General features: G+C 30.9%; 4 protein-coding genes across 8 annotated transcripts in view; 1 reads left to right on the forward strand and 3 right to left on the reverse strand.

The window, feature by feature from the left end:
- Positions 1 to 303: 303 nt before the first annotated feature.
- Positions 304 to 2,463, forward strand: LOC135844823 (RCC1-like G exchanging factor-like protein). The gene is made up of 8 exons (XM_065363188.1): positions 304 to 517; positions 598 to 755; positions 824 to 926; positions 996 to 1,290; positions 1,363 to 1,535; positions 1,610 to 1,771; positions 1,843 to 2,102; positions 2,179 to 2,463. Exons 1-8 carry the CDS (start codon positions 403 to 405, stop codon positions 2,254 to 2,256), a joined length of 1,344 nt encoding a protein of 447 aa, XP_065219260.1. The 5' UTR covers positions 304 to 402; the 3' UTR covers positions 2,257 to 2,463.
- A 453-nt stretch (positions 2,464 to 2,916) lies between these two features.
- Argk1 (Arginine kinase 1) lies at positions 2,917 to 14,179 on the reverse strand. Of its 4 annotated transcripts, none has more exons than XM_065363194.1 (8): positions 13,998 to 14,179; positions 13,872 to 13,927; positions 5,550 to 5,728; positions 4,939 to 5,117; positions 4,532 to 4,771; positions 4,307 to 4,441; positions 3,800 to 3,997; positions 2,958 to 3,399 (listed from the first exon to the last, which is right to left on the reverse strand). In XM_065363194.1, the coding sequence occupies exons 2-8, from the start codon at positions 13,913 to 13,915 to the stop codon at positions 3,241 to 3,243; spliced, it is 1,134 nt and encodes a 377-aa protein (XP_065219266.1). In that variant the 5' UTR covers positions 13,916 to 13,927; positions 13,998 to 14,179; the 3' UTR covers positions 2,958 to 3,240. The 4 variants fall into 4 exon arrangements, with proteins under 4 accessions (XP_065219263.1, XP_065219266.1, XP_065219264.1 ...); XM_065363192.1 differs by having other exon boundaries at positions 13,872 to 13,943; positions 13,998 to 14,100; XM_065363191.1 differs by lacking the exons at positions 13,872 to 13,927; positions 13,998 to 14,179 and adding an exon at positions 12,993 to 13,090 and having other exon boundaries at positions 2,917 to 3,399.
- A 4,312-nt stretch (positions 14,180 to 18,491) lies between these two features.
- On the reverse strand, positions 18,492 to 19,789 carry Adi1 (acireductone dioxygenase 1). 2 transcript variants are annotated; one of them, XM_065363199.1, is made up of 5 exons: positions 19,651 to 19,789; positions 19,435 to 19,577; positions 19,234 to 19,353; positions 18,957 to 19,136; positions 18,492 to 18,871 (listed from the first exon to the last, which is right to left on the reverse strand). In XM_065363199.1, the coding sequence occupies exons 2-5, from the start codon at positions 19,555 to 19,557 to the stop codon at positions 18,737 to 18,739; spliced, it is 558 nt and encodes a 185-aa protein (XP_065219271.1). In that variant the 5' UTR covers positions 19,558 to 19,577; positions 19,651 to 19,789; the 3' UTR covers positions 18,492 to 18,736. The 2 variants fall into 2 exon arrangements, with proteins under 2 accessions (XP_065219271.1, XP_065219270.1); XM_065363198.1 differs by having other exon boundaries at positions 18,957 to 19,154.
- LOC135844824 (type-2 histone deacetylase 1) overlaps positions 19,651 to 22,720 on the reverse strand; it is a 49,949-nt gene continuing 46,879 nt past the window's right edge. Inside the window, exon 5 of the mRNA XM_065363190.1 lies at positions 19,651 to 21,638. Coding sequence (XP_065219262.1) covers positions 21,528 to 21,638 — 111 coding nt within the window. The 3' untranslated portion in view covers positions 19,651 to 21,527. The remainder of the gene's footprint in view (positions 21,639 to 22,720) is intronic.

A 22,720-nucleotide genomic window follows, 5' to 3' on the forward strand; every position in this document is an offset into this window, starting at 1 on the left:
TTCAAAAAATTCAATGTTGCCAGGCGCGTCGACGAAAAAATTCTTAAATAATTTTTCAATGCATTTTCGCTTACGCAATTTTTCAGTTTTATTTTACGTTTGACAGATTAAATTAAAGATTAAACATTATTTAAAAATATTTAAAAAACGTATTTAAATTGAATAAATTGTTTTAACATAATAAATAATGAAAGATGACTGAAAAAAAAAACTAAATCAAAATGATGAACAGTGTTATCATTTTACTTTTTAGCTATCTTGAAAGGAAGCACTGCGATTCTCTTTATTTATTTTGAAAAATTTTTATCAGAAAATAAATTGAATTTTTGAGAAAAAGTGTGAGGAAAGTACCCAACACCGGTGCCGATTTTTACTTTATTCGTGAAATAAGTTTCTAGAAGCATGAATATTCTTAAAAAATTAACCAGAAACGGTATCATTAGAATAAACAGTCCAGGAATATGTTCATCTCTCCAGAGAAATGCCGGTATAAAAATAAAGGAAGATAATCCTCGAGGTAAATATGAACCATACTTCGTCAAATTTATTCCCATAGTTTACTTTCCAACTGTATGATGTAACATTTTGTATGATTAGATATTGTGAGCAGCCGATCAGATCCCAAGGAACAACGCCTCTATGTCTGGGGATTGGCCGAGCTTGGAGCTTTAGGAGAAATAAAAATTCGTTCGAAGAAAAATAAACAAAAATTTTCTCACAGGCCAATTCGAAAAATCTTCGCGTTTTCTCATCGTGTTAGTGAATTTTGGCGATTTGCGAATATTTATTTAAATTTAACCATACTAATAAGATGAGTTTTCAGATTATTGATTTTTCTTGCGGATATGGCTTCACGTTATACGCTGTTAAAAGCGACACAGCGAAACAGCTCTATGGTAGCGGATTAAATACCGATAGTCAAGTTGGTTAGTATATTCGAACGGAAAGGGGAACTAAAATGTATTTCGAATTAAAGTTCTAACTATAATTTTCAGGTTACCATGCTGTGAGAAAGGACCAGCCTTTGAAAATGGTGTTCTCTATACAGCCGATCAGAGTACCTTTGAAAAACGCTCGTTCGACGAATGTCATCAAAGTAGGCGCTGGACGAGCTCATTCAATTGCATTAACAGATAAAGAAGGAGTATTTTCATTAGGAAATAATGCTTTCGGGCAATGTGGTCGACCAGTTGTCGAAGACGAAGATTACTCCATGTTCAAAGACACGCATAAAATCAAAGAATTGGATCATTTGTCTATCGTCGATGTTGTTTGCGGACAAGATCATACGTAAGATTTTCAATGTTTTTGTCTTGTAAAATGTTTTATTTATTTTAATGTTGGATTTCGTTTTATTTTCAGTTTATTTTTAACCGAAAATGGAGAAGTGTATAGTTGCGGATGTGGCTCAGATGGTCAAACTGGTCTGGGTAATTTGAAGTGCACCAGTACTCCTACTTTAGTAGAAGGAGATATCAAAGGAGAAAATATTGTGAAACTTTCCTCTAGCGCTGATACTGTTTTAGCATTGAATGGTATTTTATTTATGTTTGTTCATGTATTTGAATTGAATTTATTCAATTACTGACGTGCTTCTAATTTTTTCTAGATAAAGGCGACGTATTCGGCTGGGGAAATTCAGAATACTTTCAAATTCCTAATGATACCGAATCGCAACAGATAGCTACTCCTATGCACATTAAAAAATTATCAAAATTAGGAAAAATTATAGATATTGCTTCTGGTAGTACTTTTAGCTTGGTTTTAACTGGTAAGTTAATAAACCACATAACCACCCTTTTCAAAACTTTACACTATTGTAATTATTTTCAACTTTTACAGAAAAAAGACAAGTATTTGTTTGGGGATTTGGAATCTTAGGAAAAGGACCCGATTTGAAACAGTCTATAATTCCTCAACAGATCCCTGAGACATTATTTGGTCTTAATCAATTCAATCCTGACGTATTCGTTGAATCTATTCATTGTGGAATTAATACCTTAGCTGCGATTAATAATAAGAAAGAATTATACATGTGGGGCAAAAATCAGTATGGGCAATTGGGTATCGGTCACGAAAACCATCAGTATTTTCCCTTTAGAGTAAGTAAACACGAATTTGATTTCTTCGATTTATACGTCATCAAATACTTTTAATCACCCGTTAATTTTTTTTCAGGTTGCTATCGGTGGCAAAGTTTTAAAAGTCAACTGTGGAGCTGATCATACAATGGCCCTGTGTAAACCGTTCGTTTAATATTGTAGCTCAATGCTTCAAGGCGTACAATTTTAGAACCAGTGTTCTGTTGATAATGCAGAAAAATGAAAAAGAATTTCCTACGCAACACGAAATTTTGTTCGAAGTTTGTGTTTTTGAAGAAAGAATAATTCTACTCAGATGCTATTTTTTTGTATTTGCTGTGATGTTACTTATTTTTTTAAATAAAAAACAGTTGTTTTTTCATTTGTGCTCAAAATATTACGAATAATTTGATAAAAAATCTATTTAAAACGTCACTTGAGATTAATTATGCGTATATAAGTGTTAAAATGAGGTTTTCAGACCTCCGCGGAAAAAAAAGGTATTTTCCGCAAAAAAATCAATACCGTTCTCGCAGCCAGCGTGGTACCACAGCATCACATGCTCTCATCTTCAACACCCCTTCTATACATTGTCAGTTCACTGGGTCACCGGAGATCAAGTTTACCAAGGTTATTCGAGAGTTTCATTTAGAAATTGCGCTTCCTCGGGATGAATTTTAAATGAAAGCTGCGATTGAATCTCACGTTACGCCAATTTTCCTTATTGAGAATTATTGAGCTTGAAAATTTACATCTAAAATATTTATATTCGCCTCGATGAACGTATTAAAAAGCTGAAAAGGTTTTCAAGTACGATTAAAGTACGTTCGCGACATTCAACATTAAAATCATTTATTCATTATATAAAAAGCAACATTTAATAACACGATTATCGTTTACTTAACAATGTTTAGAATTTTGGTTTGCGAGTTAAGGTATAGGAATTTGTAGAGATGACTTAGAAAGCACTCAACTTAAAATTTTTCAAATTATAGGTACTTAATTAATTACTATGAATGCACTTCAAGTGCCAATGATATTATTTAACCCTATGGTAAATTTAAAACACAACCACATCTTCGATGCAAGGAATGTATAAAAAAGCTGATATGGATAGTGATGATATGCTAAAAACTAGGGGGGTACTTTATGATGGTATTTATTTCTTCATCAGTTCGTATTCTTTACTGATAATTTCGCTGACACCTTCGTACATTTCTTTAACCGCTTGGTATTCCGTAAGACCCATACGTCTTTTATTAGAAACATCAACGATGCCACCTTCAGCCGAAGAATGCTCCCCTCGTGTTCCTCGTACCTATAAAAAATTCAAGCTTGCGGTTAGATTAAGTGCTATGAAATGACGTCAGCAGCTCTTTCAAGAGGTGCTGTTTACTCGAGATTTTTTTCAAAGTCGAGTATTACTTGGGGTATTTTCTCGTCGGGTTTTTTTTCTTTCTAATGCGCTACGAGTGGGCAATGTGGTTTTCCTTAATGCATCTAATGAAACGTTTTTTCTTTTTTTTTTAAATTTCTTTAATGAGTTTCGACCTTTAGTATCACACCGCAAGCTTCTCAATTAATATACCTACTCCGTAGTTTTATTTTTCTACTCGAGTCAGACGAGTGAATTAGGTACATATACAAGGTCAATGAAGTGCATTATTTTCGAAAACAAAATGCTAATAAAGATTTGATGAAAAGTCTATTGAACAAACCTGTAAATTATGCCTCTTCGATATATCATCTAATACATCTTTTTTAGCTAAAAGCTTAGGAATACGGATCAAAACCGATGCTCGTATAGTGGTGCCCAAATTAGTAGGGCAGAAAGTTAAATATCCGAGTCTGTCATCGTGCGCGAATGGTATCTTATTTTCGATTTCATTTAAACCACGTAACAATCTGGAATAAATCTGAAACGAATTTGTGATTAAAAACATTGTTAATATTAATATTATTGTTATCAATATTCCAGATTGCGATCATAATAGTTTAAGTTAATCAACTTTCAGCACATCACTCGATGATTCTGCAACTCGTACTAAACAAATGTGAATAGATTTGCCTGCTTCGAAAATTGAAGGAGTAAAGTTTCAAAATGAAATCTTAAAAAATTATCCTATTATTTTTGATATGATATGATAATATTTAATATTTGTATGTATCATCGAATAAAATTGTGTTAACTGCAATGAAAACATAAATCATTTAAAAGTACCAACCTCACAAACATTTCCACCCATCTGCATAGATATCACTCGTAAATGATCTTCTTCGTTGACCCAAACGAGGAAACTTTTCTGTTCGTTATGGAATATACCTCGACCTGTTGGCCAAAACCTGTTAGCATTCGCTGCCTACGCAATAAACAAGAGTTATTCACCCTCAAAAAATACTCCAGCAGGATTAAATATTTCAAAATTATTAACGACGAACAAGATCCTTACTTCTAAAAACCTATCGCCTTCTTTAAATAAGAAGTGATCATCAATCAATCGTTGTTGAACATCTTTTGACATGCCAGTCAAAGGGTAAAACTGGCCTGCTAAGTCTCCTGGTAAATTGGACAAAGCTTTCGTTGCAATTTGTTCCATTTCTTTGTACTGTTGCTCGGTCAAACAAGGATTGAAGGGGTATCCTTTCATTGATCTACCCACTCGAATTCTTGTTGAAATAACGAGTTTTCCCTGCATTTATTCTTTATATTAGGCAGGTATACGTGGAAAAATGCTTCGTATTTAAATTGCAATTTTAAATTTACTGCAGTCAAGATAGCAAACTTGGACCAGAAGTCCGTGGGTTTTTTTTATGCAATGCGAGTGTTTATGTTATGTTATGTTTATGTGGATCTTACTTCAATGTCAAGTGTACCGAAATCATTTGGATCTCCGAAATATGGTGCCGGATGAACGTCATTTTTTCCAAAACCTTTATGGTAGTCTTCGATAATCGGATCGAATAACTCTGCGAAAACTCTGTACGATTCTGAATCCGGTGCATATATTCCGACTCCGGAATCTAGATTTTTTAAACCTAAATTTTTTTCAAAAAAAAGAAAAAAAATGTAATTATGACATTCTATACTTGAAAGTGAAATACATACCTACCTGTGCTCAAAAAAAAAGTATGTTGATCTTGTTTAGATTTTAACCGAAGTTGAAATTAAAGTGACTTTAATAAATTTTTAAATTCCATGTTAGGTATTTAGCTGAATTTGATTCTGAGTTCTCGTTCACCAAATATAATATTGAACAATATTCATCTACTTTTGTATAGGTAACTTACCTAGGTTCGATGAAAACTTAGATAAATCTAGATCTAAGTTGGTGTGAACTACCCTTGATAAAATTAGGTACCTATTTTGTTTTTTTGAACTCATACGAAATTTTTTTGTTAAATGTTACCAACACTTGAACCGAAAAAAAATTTCAATAATTCAACTGCAGATGAAAAATATTTACATACCAGATTGTATACAGTCAAGCAACGTAGAACCGTACGATGTCTTTTTATTTTTCAGATTTTCAAATACGTCTTGAGTTAGGTATTTCTTAAGCAACGATTTACTGTCAGAATTACGCAGAAGCTTGAAACCATCTTCCAATTTATCCAAGGTTTCACCGTCAACAGAGTCCATTCTGCTCCTACATTGTAAAATTGCGCCGAAAAAAAAGTAAGTAGGTATGAAGGTAGTTTGAATAAGTTATCAAATTAGTTTGTTTTCGTTGCCAGTAATTTTTCATTTAAAAATTAAAATTTTTTGCGTTGGAAAAAATTTAATTTTTCTCGAATTTTCTGCTGTTATATGAAAAAAAAAATGAAATTCAATATGATTCCTTTGGGGATAAGAAAAACTGACGTTTTATTCTTTTGAGAATGGTGTAATTTAATACGAAGAAGTATGTATACTATCGAAGATGGCGTTATTTTCTGCGAACATAAAACTATAAGGGTATACCTGCAGGTAGGTAAGGTACATGAAGTAAGTAGTACCTACATATTAAACTTGCTTCTCAGCATAACTTGACTCCACACCTGTTTCCAAAAAAATATTATCAGTTCGAAGGTTTGATTAGTCAAAGAAAACGTTGTTAATCATCTACTCATCCTATGTAAATTAGGTAAATTTTCCGACATATTTTATGATATAGGTACTATAAAGCCTTTATTAAAAATTTATTCAACATTTTAATAGTTCGATGTTCGATATAGATACTCGACTGTTCTGTCCAAACTATGCAGGGTTGTACATGTTTAAAACAAAACCGCGTTTTAAACATGTTTGAAACACGTCTAAAACAAATTCAAAAAAACAAAACGCTGTTTTAAACAAAAAAACCCGTTTAAAACAGTTTTTTTTTTTGTTTTAAACTAATTTTTAACGTGTTTTTGTAACTCCAATTTCCTTTAAAAAATATGTTTTTTCAGTTTTTCGTTGAAAAAGAAGTGGAATTGAATAAACTGTATTTTTCGAGACAAATTTTGTGTTTTGGTTTCAATTTTTCAATTTTCTTGAGCCTTATAGCTATTTTATGACGTCACATCTTGAAAATTGATGACTAGTGAATCCAAAACAAATAAATTTGTGTTTAAAACACATTTTAAACAATAGTTTTAAACAAAAAAAAAAACTGTTTTAAAACAAAAAAAAACGTTTGTTTTGTTTTTGTTTTTAAAAAAACACGTTTTTGTACAACCCTGAAACTATGCAATTTTCTTTAAAATAATAGCATAGCTATGCCAGAAAAATTAGTAAAACACAAGTTAAGTATAGGCAGATATATCATTTTTTTTAAAAAACAAAACCCCTAAAAAAACAAAAAGCAAAAAAATAGATTTTTTAAATTCTTAATTGCTTACCATTCGTAAACCAAAAAGTATGGTGCATAATTTAGGCAATGGATATTATTGAAAGTAGGAATAATTATTGTTCAACTGTAAGTTAGTTAATTATTGAATTATCGAGCACTTTCACTATTGCAAGTAACAAAAATTTACTGTAAGAATCATTCAAAATACAAAACGACCAAATTTTTACTGCGATGCAACAATACATATCGTTGCATTTGATCGGTGATTCCATTTATATATTTTCTTTGCCTAAGCAGTACTGCAATTTACTTTCTTACGGTGACTAAAACTTTAGTCAGTACTTAAGTATTAAGTGGTATTATAAAACGAGATAAGAAAATCAGAAACATCATTTTGAGTTTTTTTTTCAAATGTAAATTCTTAAAATATTATAGCTAAGTAATTCTGAATATAGTGTGAATCGAAAGTTATAATTCACTTCAAAATGGATCAAACAGGAAGGGGATGTTCCTCTACATGTAAAAAAAAACTTTTTTACCTTTACACGAAAAACGTGTAAATTTGCACTTTTCGTGTAAATTTACCCAAATTTAGGTAAAAGTTATTCAACCAATCAGAAATTAGGAATAAATATTGATAACAGTGATAATGCGAAGATTGTGAACGAATTTAAGAACATTATTTTGAGTTATTTACACTGTAAAATAAAGTTGAATTAATTAAAAACCCAGGTAGTAAATTATTTGTCCGCATTATCATGCATTAAGGTATTATCCAAAATGAAAGGAGATGAAAATTTTTCTTTCGAGTTTAGACTTTAGAATAATGCATGCATTATCAATTTATCATTATTATATTCAAGATTCATAACAGTTTGAAGGGGCAGACACAATTTCAAAATTCAAATTTGGGACACTCGAAATTTTGAAATTTTGAATCAAGTTTGTCCCTTCAATTTTGAAGATAGGCAATTGGTCATAATAACATTTTTTGTTTGTCAACTCGAGCATTATGGGTTAGAGGCATTATTTAAATGATACAAACATTTTCTTACTGTCTGCAAATTAAAGAAATTACCCCATTTTTCAACTGAAATTTACGTATTTAAATTTTTTTTTTCTAAAATAAGATGTTTGAATCATTTGAATGATGCGGGAACCCATAGTACTCAAGTGGACGAACAAAAAGTGTTATTATGACCAATTGCCTATCTTTAAAATTGAAGGGGCAGGCACAATTTCAAAATTCAAATTTGGTGCACTCGAAATTTGGAAATTTTAAATCACTTCAATTTTGAAGATGTGCAATTAGTCATAATAACATTTTTTGTTCGTCCACTCGAGTACTAGGGGTTAGGGGCATCATTCAAATGATTCAAACATTTTCTTATTTTTGATGAATTTTTCAAAATTGGTAAATTTCCAGTTTTGCGGAGCACGTAGCGCCTTCATTTTACAAGATAGGCAACTTATCATAAAAAGGTTTTTTGTTCGTCTCCTTGAGTACACTATCTACAGTTGAATTTAACCAGACGACTCCGGATTCATTCTGCATTCCTCATATTTGATTTTTTGATTTTTCACGTTTTTCGACATTTTTTTTGGCTAAAGTGTAAGTTTACACTACCTATGTAAAAAAAATAGAAATTTACATGTGTAAATTTACGAAACATCCCATTGTGGTTTGGAGCATTATACCTACTCAAATATCGTCTCGTTATAAGATAAATATGTTCCCTTATTCTCTTGTTGAGAGCATCATTCGTGAGCTGAATCTCAAAAACATCACAGGTACCTGATTTGACATAATTTTTTTTCTCAATACTTCATACTTAGGTACTAGAAATGAACTTATTTTAATATTTTCAACTCATCTGCAAAACAATTATTCTTCAACTTCTTCAAAAAGTCATAACTTTTGAAAATTTTTCTTGTATAGAACTCAAGCTTTTCGTATCAAAGCTCCAATGTTTTTATCTTAGTAGAAACTGATAGTTGACAAGTAGCTGCTCAACCCAGCCCCTCATTTCATCATGACAACATTTTATTCAATAATGAAATTTAAAAAGCTTAGTATTGATACTCAAATTTGGTTTCAAAAATATTCCATATTGTTGCGATTTAAAATTTTTTTTAAATACGAAAATCATTTTACGTAAAAATTACAAAAAGGAACTTTTAACAATAGGTAACAACTTTATTGATCTTCACATGACCGTATTTGTTTGTGTAAAAAGTAACTGCGAAACTTATTTCCAAACAAATTATGTCAAATTTCATAAAATTTATTGCAATCAAATAAAACGTACAACAACCTTAAATTTTGAAGTGTACGATAAAGAATTCGTTTTGAAGATGAACTTCAAATGATACTTCAAAAAAATAACGTAGAGCCTGAGGGGGATCTCAGTCGCACTTGGATGATAGTTATTTCGAAAGTTGAATGGGATTAGGAGGAGTTGGCAATTTAAGAAAAATTCTTTTAGAACTGAAGTTGTTCTCAACGTTTTTAGTAAAAAATTATTACATCTTGAAATGAAAAATTTACCTAAAAAAAATCAAGAAATGGAAACAAAAGTAACTAATCATGCACACTTGCTGTTTTTTTTTTTTTTTTTTTTTTTAAATTATAATTTATTTATTTAAGATGATTGTTGAGAGAAGGATGAAAAATTGATGTCGATCATTTTTACGTAAAAATTCTATTTTAAAGAGTACTTTTTTTAAATTATTTTTTTCTGAAATTGAGTTTGTGTTCAATTCATTTCAAACGTTAATTTCCTCTCCTCGCCCCCTAAACTTACGAAAAAACTAAAAAGAATTTACCATCGTATTTAAGGCAAAACGAGTATGAAATTTAACTAACACGTAGGCATTATGTAGCCTAACTCAACGTTGCAGGAATTAGTTCCTTACCAAAAGTTTACACCTAGTCCAATTTGCTTTGCAGTAATAAAAAAAATCAGAACATGAAATTTTAAATTAAAAAAATATTTTTGTAAGTATTCTATTCAACATTATTCCTTTGAATACTTCCTTTTAATATTTTATTAATTATTTGTATATATGAGGATTGAATAAACTGAGCGGTTTTGTATCCACTTACTTCGTACTTACCTTTTCTCAATGAAAAAAATACTAAAATTGCTCTCTCTATTTTTGATTTTTTTTCTTTTTAATAAAAACGGGTAAAAGAGATCAATTCAACTCAAAATATTTTGAAATTTTTTCATCGTTTATTACGTGTACTTTTCTACCTACATTATAGCAAGCCAATAAGTCACTAATTATGTACTTTAATATAAGTAGCTTCTAAATTTCTAATTTCCAAGTCAGGTAGCTGTATAGAAATTATAACGTCTCGTTAAAAATCGTTAATATCGAATTATTAGAAAACTTTCAACATTCATAATACCAATAACAATTTTAAATTTTCGTGTCAGGAAACGCAATCACTTATTATTCATGTAGAATTTTCCTCTATAGATGGTACCTTTGAATACATTTACAAAAGACGACGTGAACTGTTTACCTATTTATTTTTCACGTAGGTAAGTATCGACGACGATTTAATAAAAAGTTATACGAAATATATGAATTTCATCGAAAACATTTTCGTATTTATCTTTTTCATTTTAAATTTTGAATTCTTTATTACGAACGATTAAATACCGTTATACTCGTAGTTATCCTTCGAAAAATTTTATAAATAAACGATATAGGTATGCGACAGAGTATAACTCATAAATTGACAGTTCGAGTGAAGCAAAACATCGCAAATTTAAACCGTATAATAATATACTCTATGTAATTTTAATTAGTCTTTTGTGAAACGCGACTGCGAAGGAATTTGATACACCAACCAGAACCGTAGTAGTATAGGCTTGATAATTTCGTCAAATTAAATTCGCCATTGATTCGATATAGGTAATATAAATGACAAAATAACTCGAGAGAGAACTGTCACATAAAAGTCGAGCTTTGTTTAACTAGCGAGAATAATAACGTTACGAAGATAGGTATCATTAATTTTGTGAAATTAGCGACAGATTCGCCTCGCGTTACCTAAAACAACGTATAGCTATTTTCGACGATCCTTTTATATACCCATTTATATACATTTCGTTCGACGACAAATGACAACATCAAACTCGAAACCATTTTAGGCAAACCAAAATTACTTACCTAACTACTCGCGAAGCAATAAAATTACAGGTGAACTTGAATTTCAAAAGAAGCCGCAAACAATCGATAACATTTTTCGGGTACACGTCGTACGTAGGTAGGTACCTAGCGATGGAAACAAAAAGGCTCAAAAGCCGGATTTATCTTTTGTATGGTTTAAATATTAATTTAAAGGTTTCAAAGCGGCGAAACCTTTTGCCGAATTAAAAATTTATAAGTATAGGTACATGTATGACGACAAGGATTCTTAAGGTTGTGCATGATTAGGCTTTTGAAATTTGTTTAGATTAAAATGTGACCTTCTCGAGCTCTTATATTAGGTAAGTCTAAAGGAGGAGTTTTCCCGGAGAAATCAATATTGTTCTCTCAGCCAGCTTGGTACCACAGCATCATTTTGCTCTGCACCACAACACCCTCTCTGAGATGATTACTGTAACACGTCGTCGCCTTAGTAGGTCATCTGGGATCAAGTTTACCAAGGTTGACGTTTTATTTGTACCGACGATGTTTTGTTCATTTTATGTATTACCTTTAAAATTTTATACAAATATTTACCTACTTGACGAATAAAAAAAATTCATGTAGCGGGTTGAGTTTGACTGTTTGTCAATTTCGAATTCGGGGCGGAAAATTCGCTCTCGATGTTTGCGCGAGTTTCTCTGCAGAGTTATGATAAAAACGTAACTGTTACGTCGAGATAAGCAGAAGGGAATTCAACCAAGTTTTCAATTTCGAACGAGCGAAGTTTTTTGAAATTTAATAACGCTGGTATCTTTCTCTTTTTTTTTTAATGAATAAAAAACGTGAATTTATTTGAACGAAATGAAATTACGTACGTTTTCAACTTCGAGTTTGGTTCTGGTTTTTTTTCGTCAATTTTTATCAAAATTTCGATCTTTCAACGTCATTTAGAAAGAAGAAAAAAAACTGGTATCGAAAATGAGATTTTTTCTCAACAATAAAAGAGAAGTCAAATTTTTATTTTAAATCAAAAAATTGTCTCCAAATCAGACTTATAAAAATAAGTACATAAAATACATATACTACTTTAAACTGGGTTGTCTTTTTTTTTTTTTTTTTTTTTTTTTTTCAAGAAAAATATTTTAAAATCATTGTTAATGATTTCTTCAGATGGTTTTACGAATGAAACTGTCTTTTTATTTAAATTTCAGAATTTCAGATTTCATATTGTATAAAAATTCAACTTTCATGTCAGAAAATTGAAAACACTTTAGAATGGATTTAAAAAACTGAAATAACGCTAAAGATGAAAAAGGTAGGCAAATAAGAGGAAATCAGTAATACATATGTATTTGTAGTAATAGTGACTCTTCATTTAAAATTTTGGAGAAATCTTGGAGAGGAATATTCAAAAATTGAGTGACTTTTTGTTTTATTTTTGAAAAAAAAAGTAAAAATGTCAAGTTTTCTGCGTAATAAAGAGTCATATTCACTGAAATGACAATCGTTAGGATTCGATTGTTGTTTGGAAACAATAAGTTACATATTATTCAAAAATAAAGGAGGAGGAATTGATCATATTTTGTAAAAATTCAAAGAAATATTTTAAAAATTTACAAATAAAAATATTATTGAATTATGAATTTTAATCTGGATTTCATTTTTAAACAAATTAATCGCGACTGTTGAACTACCTATTGAAAAATTGAAAATTAAAATGAATAATTGAAGAAAAATATTCCTCTGCTTCGTAATAATTTATGATTTTTTACTCTCCAAACTAAATCTGAAGATACCTACCTCTTTCAAAATTGAATCAAAAAAGTAAGTTGGTATATTTTTATAATAATAAAAAAAAAAAAAAAAAAAAAAAGACTCCTACCAAAGACGATGCAAAAGAAACCAATATTCAATTTTAAATCTAGATTCGAAAACAAAATTAAGTACCTACCTACTTATCATTAAACTGATCAACTTCGTCACCAAAATACATCTGAATTTCTTTGTATGAGTATAAGTAATACCTTTTGCCATCGACAAGAATTTTCGAAAACTTCCTACAAAGCGTTAAATTTTTAAACCTTTACACCCTTGAAAACGCCAAATACACGCAAATCATCGCATGCAATGTTTGCAGTTTTGAAATGCATTGATTAAATGCAATTGAATAGGTACAACATATCAACTATCAAGGATATAAGTACACAGTCAAGTATTCAACAAAGTATGCTCAACTTTGAGGTACAACACGATGAATATTCTAGTCACAAAACGGAAATTTAACGCCCACGGCATCGTAATCCATTGTTCGAATATCGAGCTCAAAATATAATCCCAACCGACTGTCAGTTTTTCTTAAATTATTATTTTTTTATTTGAAAGTTGAAAGCGCAACTTTTAAAAAAATACCAAGGTCTATAGTTTGATTGACAGGTAGTAATAATTAACCCGGAAAGATCTCATTTCTCGACACGTATAGGTAACATCGTACCAAGGGTAGGTATTTTTTTGAACGAGGAATAAAATTGGAATGATTCGAATAATCCTGGATCTGTGTATCGTATTTACGGCAAACCGAGTATGAAATTTAATTAACATTTTTGAATTACGTAGTCTAACTCAACTATCGTAGGAACCAGTTGTATGATTCCTAATACGTACTCGATCAGTTGATTTGACTACTACACGTAAGTAAAGTACGAATAAAAAAATTACTCGGAAATTAAGGGTAAGGAATTTTAAAGATATTTTTCGCATAAAATCTCAACGCAAAAAATTTTATTAAAATTATTTTTTAGTTACCTAAATCAAAAAAATTTATACATCTTACCTGATAAATTCCCAACCAACGTTACAATACCACAATGTAAACATACAAAAAAATCGCTGAAAAATACAATACCTAATTTAAAATTTAAAAAAATTATTAAAATAATTTTTTTAAAAATTTATTTACCTTGATTGGGCGTTTTTTCAGCGATTTTACGACTGACAAGTAAAAAATTTTTACTTTTGAAGCGAGAGACGAGAGTAAATGAATACAGCCGAGGGTAATACGGTCGGCTTTACCTTTACACAGTTTTACATTGGTTAGTGCGCATTTGCTCCGAAACCGCACCCCATATTGCTCTTGTTTCCCCGTACAATTTTAAACAAAAGGCCGACTCAAATTTCGATGACAAGTTGTCTAAATTTGTAAATACTTACGAGTATATGATGGAGGAGGTGGTGAAATTCATCGTGACATGGTGGTTAATGCGGCACTTTCGCCATATAATGGGATTTTTAATGAAACGAATTAGGTGGATTATGTAGCAAAACGGTTACCGACTAATCTATGTGATAAAAAATTCAGCCGTTTTTATCCTGCGAAGAGATTGCTTTATTTTTTTAACTTTGTCAAAACGAGCTCAAATTAAAATATTTTTGGTATGCTGAATTATCTGCTAATCACTGTACTATAGGTCAAGATAGTTCACATCTTTCAGGTACCTAAACCTACATAGTTGATCAGCGAAGTAATACGAAAAGGATTAAATAATGAATGTATGTGTACTTAGTCATACAATCAACGTCATTGTAGAATTGGGAATTCGAAAACTTTCTAACCAGATTAACTGAATTTGAAATGTGCATCTTCGCAATAGTAATTCAAATCAACCAAAATGTAAATTCAAGCTTTTGTGTAGAACTTTACCTGAACGACAGAGATTGTGCACTTTTCAACTTTACTTTACCAAATACGAGTAGTTGATATTGGATTTGAGTATTACTTTACGATACCTTTCGATATTACCTACTCGTGCAGATGAGTACCTATGAATAGTTGATAGCTGTTTATTGTCACAGAATAGAGATTGTAACTGATTGATTTAAATATAAATTATTTATGGATCAACCTTCATAATTTTAAATGTCTTTCATTTGTTAATAAAATAAAACTTTTAAATATTGAATTAGTTATTCGTTCATTTTCTAGAAATTATTTCAATAAGACGAAAATTGTAAAATTTTGTTTGAACTTTGAAAGCAAATCTTACTAAAATATGGTTCTTTTTCCGTTTCCATATCTACATGAAAAAACGAAGAATATGAAATGACGTTACATGTTTGGGTGTTTCGAGATATTAACGTTGCTTTGCTTTAGTGACTCTGATGAAGCATTTTAATTCAAAAACTCGATGATAGAACTTTACTCAACATATTTCTGAGTTTTATTCTTATCCTCGAAGAAAAAATATGATACTAAATTTGTTTTTGAACAAGATTCAAACGTTATCGGCTCCCGACAAAAGACAAAAAAATCCTTCATTTAAAATGTTAATAGTTTCGGTAACGTTTGAATGTTTCAAAATTTATCGGAGTTTCACTTTTTTCTGTCATGAAAAATAGTTGATAAAATACAATATATTAAGCGAATGATTATCATAATTAATATCACGTTTGGGCTCAATTTAAAGGTGCGTTCATGATTGTCTGTAACTAACCGTAATAAAAGTTACGGTCTGTTACGGAAAAGTAAAATACAAGAATTCTTATGGCGTAGTTCACGTTGTCCGTAACCGTAACTTTTTGTTTTACAGAAAAGAACAAAGAAAATTACAGAAAAGTAAAAAATTTTTTACTTTTCTGTAACAGGCCGTAAGAGTTACGGACAATCATAAACGCACCTTAAAATTCTCGATCGTTGATTTTTGAATGATTTTGATGTCAGTCATCAGTTCTGTAATCAATTCAAATTTAAAACAATCGAATAAAGTGAAAGGGTAGGAGAGGTAGAGGTAACGATTTCAAGCCAGTTTGGTAGGTCGATTTTTTTTTTCAATCCATTCGCGTTTTCGTCGTTCATAGAAACTTTATAATTTAGTTCAACAAATACACATTACTGCATTAGACATGAGTTATCTATGCGATTTTACTCAAATACATAATATGAATGTACTGTAAGTAGCCTGAACTCATCACTTTTCCTACGTTGATTGCTTTTTTCTTTTTTGCGCTATTTTTCATTAAAATAGTTTTTAAAAACGCCTACAAAAATACAATTTAGGCAACTTTTTCAACGTGAGTCCAAAATTTCAAGCACCCTCAACGCTATCTATTAATTGAAAACGTAAGCAATTAGCTAGGTAATGCAATAAAATTGACCACTACATTGACGATGCAAAAAAACCGAAATTTTTTAGGAAAGGATTATTTTTTATCGAAGGATTTGATCGAACTTTCACTGGTATTTCGTGCCTTGAGATGAGAAGAGTACCTACTTGTGAGTGAATAGTAACTTGGTCTTCTAATTTTTGTTATTCTCGATTCTTCGCTGCTGAATTTACCAAGTATTTTATCTGGAACGAATTTTGCGGAATACATAAAATGGCATAATTTTATTCAAAATATGAAAGTTGAAAAAAAAGTTCATCCAACTAAAATAGTTTCTTACATCATGCTCACTACGCATAATATTATTTACCTATTCATCATTCCTCTTTAGAATATGGAATATATTTATAAAATTATCAGGACTCTATGACCCTAACAAGTAAATCGTATGAACTAGCTGTACAATAATATGGTTTTTTGTAGAGGTTTCTATTTATGTACAAACAAAGAGTTTCAGTTTATGCATTACAAATATTACAATATGAATTGATAAAATGTTGTTTATGGAATACTTCAACTATCTTCTGTCATAAATTGCGTACAGTACACCAGCTTGGCTATCGATATTTTACTGATGGACCTTATGTTTTCTTGATCCCGATTTATTCTTCCTAAAATGAATATTACACGACAATTGAAAGCGATGAATGGTTACTTTTCAAGTAAGTAATAACGTATCATTACCTAATGTATATGTCTGACAGAAGAGAACCCAAAAAGAACAATCCAATAGCGAACAAAATCAACGAGTGCAAATTCATTTCATTAATTTCAGATTTCATTTCCTCTGCCCATATGGCTATATCAAAGGGCTTCTGTGTGATTACCAATACTTTTTCTATCTCTGCCATAACGACGGCTTGACGCTGTTGCTGATCCCTTATATTTTTCAGATCCGACTTAATATCAGCGACAATTTCTTTCCCTTCTTTTACTGAAATATTAAATAGTACATAATTATATATTTTGTTAGTGTGTATTGCTATTGATAGTAATTAGTAAAGTATGTAAAGTAACTTACACGTGTTGTCCACTGATACCACTGGATACGAAGGTTGAAAAGACTTTGCTCTGCTTCTAGTTCGAAAATTTCTAACTAGAACATTTCCAAATTGTTTTGTCGCGAGACGTAGCATAATGACAAGAAATTTCAGTAGAATAAATTTCAATAACAATTATGTTATTAATGTACAATTATGAAATTTCGTAAGATTCGTCGCCATCCTGTAGGAAGAGGTACGTCATTTCGCAGGTAGGTACTCTAGGTAGGGATGCTTAATTCCAGTTCCTCTCAACAGGCGCTTCAGACACGTGGGTACAAAAGTTAAATTAAAAGCCAACATGCGTATACCGTACTCATTGTTAATGTTCATCTCCAAAATTCATTCGTTACAAATTTACGACTACGTTTTGTGATGATTTTTTTTTTCAAAATCAATGAGCACTTACTAATTTGAGGTCGCTGATCAAGATTTTGACGCTACGAGTAGGTATTATTACGTTTGAATGCGGTTTTATGCTAGGTGATTTCTGGACACTAATGACGTATTTAAGATCAGATGTTTTAATCATGGAGTAATTTGAAAAATGAGGCTGCATAACGAGGGAAGAATCAAATTTAATATTTTGGAACATCTGATATAATTTCGGCGCTAAAATCCAAAGGGACTTCAGGGGCGGAGGTGGGTCCAACTCTGGATATGAGCTGAAATTACAGTTTACAATCACCATATTGAACTTCCCTTACAGAAAAAAAATAGTACTTTCTGAGTAGTAGTTTTTTAACGGAGTAAAAAGTACTACTTTTTAACACCTTCATGGAGAAATATTAGTAGTTTTACGTAAAAACTACTACTTTTGTCTAAAAACTAGTTGAAATTACTACTTCACAACTACTACTTGCGAAGTAGTAATTTGAACTAGTTTTTAGAGAAAAGTAATAGTTTTTATGTAAAACTACTAATATTTCTCCATGAAGGTGTTAAAAAGTAGTACTTTTTACTCCGTTAAAAAACTACTAGGTACTCAGAAAGTACTATTTTTTTTCCGTGAGGGTTGAAGCTCACTTTCACATAAAAAACAAACGCTGAAATTATTCATTTGACTGCAATCAGGTAACTTTGAGTAAAATTGGACAGTAAAACATCAAAAACAATTTTTTTAAAAACAATTACCATTTTTCGAATTTGACAGTGTTCTAATTTTGATGATTAACACGAGCAATGAGACAAGATTCGAAAATCTTGAAACGCAACAAAATATTATTCAAGTTGAAATCAAACTATAACACAAGTAGGTACAGATGATTTCATTCGCCAATAATTCTACAAAAGCAGATACTTACAAGTATCCAGGTATAAAGATGAGAAAAAAATTATAAATACAAAATAGTAACGATTACGATTAAAAATGGATATTGGTAACATTAATTACAATCATGAAAAAAAAATCAAAACATGATAAAAAATTTGATACGTAATGTCTCCGATCACAAGATTTTAAATGGACCCATAAATAGTTACGAATAATCTTCTACATTCATACTTTGACAGTAAAGCGATTATTGTTCAGTTTTTCCAAGTAAACTTTTCTAGAATCCATTTCTTCGGCCGGTCTATTATACGGAGTCCAGACTGGTTCACCAACAAAATACCGCTTAGCTTTAATAAAATTCTGAAAGAAAAAACATATCATAAACAACGAAATACGCTAAATCGAAGTATCCTACTAGATACATCAAAGAATAATATGTATTTACATTGATGTCCAAAGTAAATCGATGATAAATTCCTCCAGGGACAATCAACAAATCTCCAGGAACAACCTCAACTCTGATCCATTTATCGTTCTTATCTCTCACATCAAAGTATCCTGAACCTTCGAGCACTAATCTGATTTCTTCATCGGTATGCAAATGCTCTTGGAAAAATATTTTCAGCTGCGAAATTTGAACATACTGTTTAGAATCGAAACAAACACCATATTTACACTCGGTGACTCGAATTATACAGAAACACAATGTAAATCGTGAATACCTTTTCTTCGTAATTTGGAAGACATTCTTTGGAGCAAACGAGTTCATCTTCGTACGTGTAACCTCTTTCAGCCTTGAGTTTATTTATCAGTTCGTCTTGGGCGACATTTTTCTCATTAACCTAATACAGAATAATATATGTAAATTATTATAAGAAATAATTCATCACATTTATTTTATTCTTATTTTAATTTCATCTTACTTTGAAGTATTCTACACCGCTGATTTCGTACAGTGTATTCAAGTCGATGAATTCCGGTGGATTTTTCTGGTGTTCTAACCTTTGATCTTCGGTGCTATCGTCCATGTACCAAGCTCGAACCATCTTCGTAATAAGTTTATTTTCTGTAAAATGGACAAACAACGATTATTAAAAGTTGAACATTTTCTGACTTCATGAAACACTCGAAACACTTACCAGATTTTCAAGAATATAAGGACACGAGAGATGCGAATGCGAACGTTTCACAATATTTAGTACTTGATTTCCTCAATTAACTGCACTTTTCTAGAAACATTTCCAATACTTCATAATTTACCTGATTACAGATAACACAAATTTTGTTTCGATAAGAATATTAGTATAGCCATTTCTACAGCTTGAAAATTTTACTATTCTAATAAATTCCGGCGAAGGGAAACTTCACGTCGTTGAATCGTCTACCCTGGTTAAATTTCAAGGTAAAATAAAATAGCTCTCGTTGCTCGAGTGCTCGCTCTTCGAATTAGTAATTAGTGTCTAAGTGTACGGTTATAGTGAAGCAGAGCCGAGCAGAGCCAAGCAAAGTCACCAAGCTAGAAACATGGAAAAAAGGTGGAAGGACGAGCCTAGCAGAGCCGCGCTGTAAAGAATAGCGATTGCCATTCTTGAAAGCGTGGCTATGCGTTGGTGAAAGGTCTCGTCAACCTTTTTATCCATGTTTCAACGTTAGTGACTTTGCTTGGCTCTGCGCGGCTCTGCTTCACTATAACCGTACACATAGAAGGTAAAAAAATGTAAAAAATTGAGAAAAAACTCTAGTCTCTAGTAGGTAAACTCTAGTCTTGAATTCCGATCTTTATAATCATCGGAAAAATATCCTCGAGGTGTGATTTCCAGATAATTTACCTGAGCATTCCTAAAGATCTCGTTTACGATACCTACCTGTTCCTTCGATCAATTCATAAACCGCACGAGAGAGCTGGAATATTACGAATCATATTTATTTTAACGTCAGACGAATTGAAAAAATATACACGTACAAATATTTATTACTATTAGAATAACGTTTTACATTAATTTAAAAATTATGTGTAGAGTTAGACAAAAAGAAGTTAATACATCTTACGAATAACGAGTGATTCTACCATGCAAAAAAAAAAAAATACATACACAGTATTCACAAAGTTTGAAAATCAATGTAATACACTCATCCTTTGGACTAGATAGAAGCTTTGGTGAATACATAAACTGTACATGTAAAAATCCCTCATTTTTGTCAAAGGAACAATGAAAAAAAATACTGAATAAGCCATGATCAAAATTAATTTTTGAGATCATTCATCTCGCGAATATAGCTTTTCAACGATGACGACCGACCGTGCATTAAGAACACGGATACGATATCACAGCGATACATTCCTTAATACTATTCGGTTTCCTTACAAGTTAATACAATTAATTATGATATGAACTACGTTACAGCAGTTACCTTCACATAATACATGATTTACAATAAATAATTGGTAACTAAATCAATAATTATTCGACTATTGTGTCGAGAATTAAGCTACATGTTAACAGGTAACAAGAGAGTACATTAGAAAAAAAAAATTGTTACACAACCGATTAAAATCTACAACTGTACGATAATACATCGTACGGTTTCAAAATACACAAAATTCTAACTGTCGCCAGGACTAAAAAAAAAAAAATAGGTGTAGGTATTTTAAAACAGATCTTAACATGAGGATTAATTTAACGTTGTGAATTTCTATTAATTAAAAGCTACTTTAAAGTACCTTTCAAATAATTCATAATTGTTAAGATTTGTTTCGAAATACCATTATTTCATGAATCAAACTGCATTGAACCAAAATATTATTTATACATAAATAAATACTCAACAAAACAAACAAAAAAATGACAACAAAAATAAAAATAGAAAAAAAGCGAAAAGAAAAAACAGACAGGTGAAGAACTAAACATTATGAGAAAAATTATTATTCACCCTAATTTATGGACATTGAAGATTTTTTCTTCCTCATTCTACATAATTTTTAAGTACAAAATAATAAATACAATGATGGAAACATTTATAGCTTCGTGTGTCTGATACTGCCAGCCCAATAGTTCTGTATAGTCATAGCTTCGAGACTGTTTAAGAACGAGTCGTTATCCAGACTGTACATTTCTTCTGAATTTTCCTATAAAAAGAAAACAATAAAATTTTACTATCAACTTAGATGTTTTACATTTACAAGAATAAAGGATACGCCTTTATTTCATTGATTTATGCACGAGCTAAAAAACCATTAAATGGATAAACCGTCGTTTTTCATCAATATCTAATGAAGTATCTATCTATATAACCTGCAGTTTGCGCGTTAAAAAAGCTATACCTATTTGACTTGAAGAGCCTCGAGTACCTGTATATACGATGATGTAATGGAGTGCTTTTGTGTTTCGAGTGTAATGTTTAGTGTATTAAATTTTTTTTAGGTCGTATCTTCTTGTTGGATTAGAGTGGGTGAAAATGATTCATCGAGAGAAACTGGAAACGTTTGTGAATTTCTTCGGAAATGAGTAATCTATCGACTATGTTGAACTAGTAACCTATCTTGATTATGGAAATGACACAATAATTTTCCAATAATAAATATTTTTGATCTTCTTTTTACGAAAAAAAAAATTCTCGTAAATTGAACAATTTATGAAAATAATAATCATCATCACTATTTTGTGTGCAATTTTTTTCAAAAAAAAAAAAAAAAATGAACCAATAATTCATTACCCAATTAAGAATCTATTTTCACAACGAAAGATAAAGAAACCCGACAATTCAGATTTCTTCAAATCATAATCATTGAATTCACCTTATGGTAACAACATTATCGTAACAAACGTCCTTAAAAAAATAAAAAAATCCGGCCTGATTCATTGCGTAATATTACAATACTTACTACGCGATACCTACATATAAATAGTAAATACACAGTACGAGCGTCGAGCACCGAGCAGGTAAAAAAATATACATCTATAGCGTGAAACTAATCGAAGATATTCAACTCTACGAAGGTAAACCAAACCGAATATAAAAAATAATCATTCGATTCGACGAAATTGAAATAATTACTTATTTACTATATACCTATACTTACGATCGGATCGAACGAATTGTTCAAAAATTAATACCCTTTTTTGTTACGGTCACATACTCGTACTTGTACTTGTACTTGTACTACCAAGACCAACCGAAGTATATAAAACCATCGAAAGAAAGTCGTCC

The sequence above is a fragment of the Planococcus citri genome, chromosome 4 (genome assembly GCF_950023065.1).
Source record: "Planococcus citri chromosome 4, ihPlaCitr1.1, whole genome shotgun sequence".
NCBI lineage: Eukaryota > Metazoa > Arthropoda > Insecta > Hemiptera > Pseudococcidae > Planococcus > Planococcus citri.

Bases quoted from the DNA above. Each gene is read 5' to 3' on its own strand.
- Argk1 (XM_065363191.1), bottom strand. From the start codon at position 13,075: ATGGCAAAAGGTATTACTTATACTCATACAAAGAAATTCAGATGTATT. The intron at 4,772-4,938 runs GTAAGATCCACA...GAATAAATGCAG, and splicing joins TCGGTACACTTGACATTGAA to GGAAAACTCGTTATTTCAAC. The intron at 3,998-4,306 runs GTTGGTACTTTT...AATTCGTTTCAG, and splicing joins TGGGTGGAAATGTTTGTGAG to ATTTATTCCAGATTGTTACG.
- Adi1 (XM_065363198.1), bottom strand. From the start codon at position 19,557: ATGGTTCGAGCTTGGTACATGGACGATAGCACCGAAGATCAAAGGTTA. The intron at 19,354-19,434 runs GTAAGATGAAAT...ATTCTGTATTAG, and splicing joins GCGGTGTAGAATACTTCAAA to GTTAATGAGAAAAATGTCGC. The intron at 19,155-19,233 runs GTATTCACGATT...GATTCTAAACAG, and splicing joins TTCCAAATTACGAAGAAAAG to TATGTTCAAATTTCGCAGCT.
- LOC135844823 (XM_065363188.1), top strand. From the start codon at position 403: ATGAATATTCTTAAAAAATTAACCAGAAACGGTATCATTAGAATAAAC. The intron at 927-995 runs GTTAGTATATTC...TATAATTTTCAG, and splicing joins AAATACCGATAGTCAAGTTG to GTTACCATGCTGTGAGAAAG. The intron at 1,536-1,609 runs GTATTTTATTTA...AATTTTTTCTAG, and splicing joins TACTGTTTTAGCATTGAATG to ATAAAGGCGACGTATTCGGC.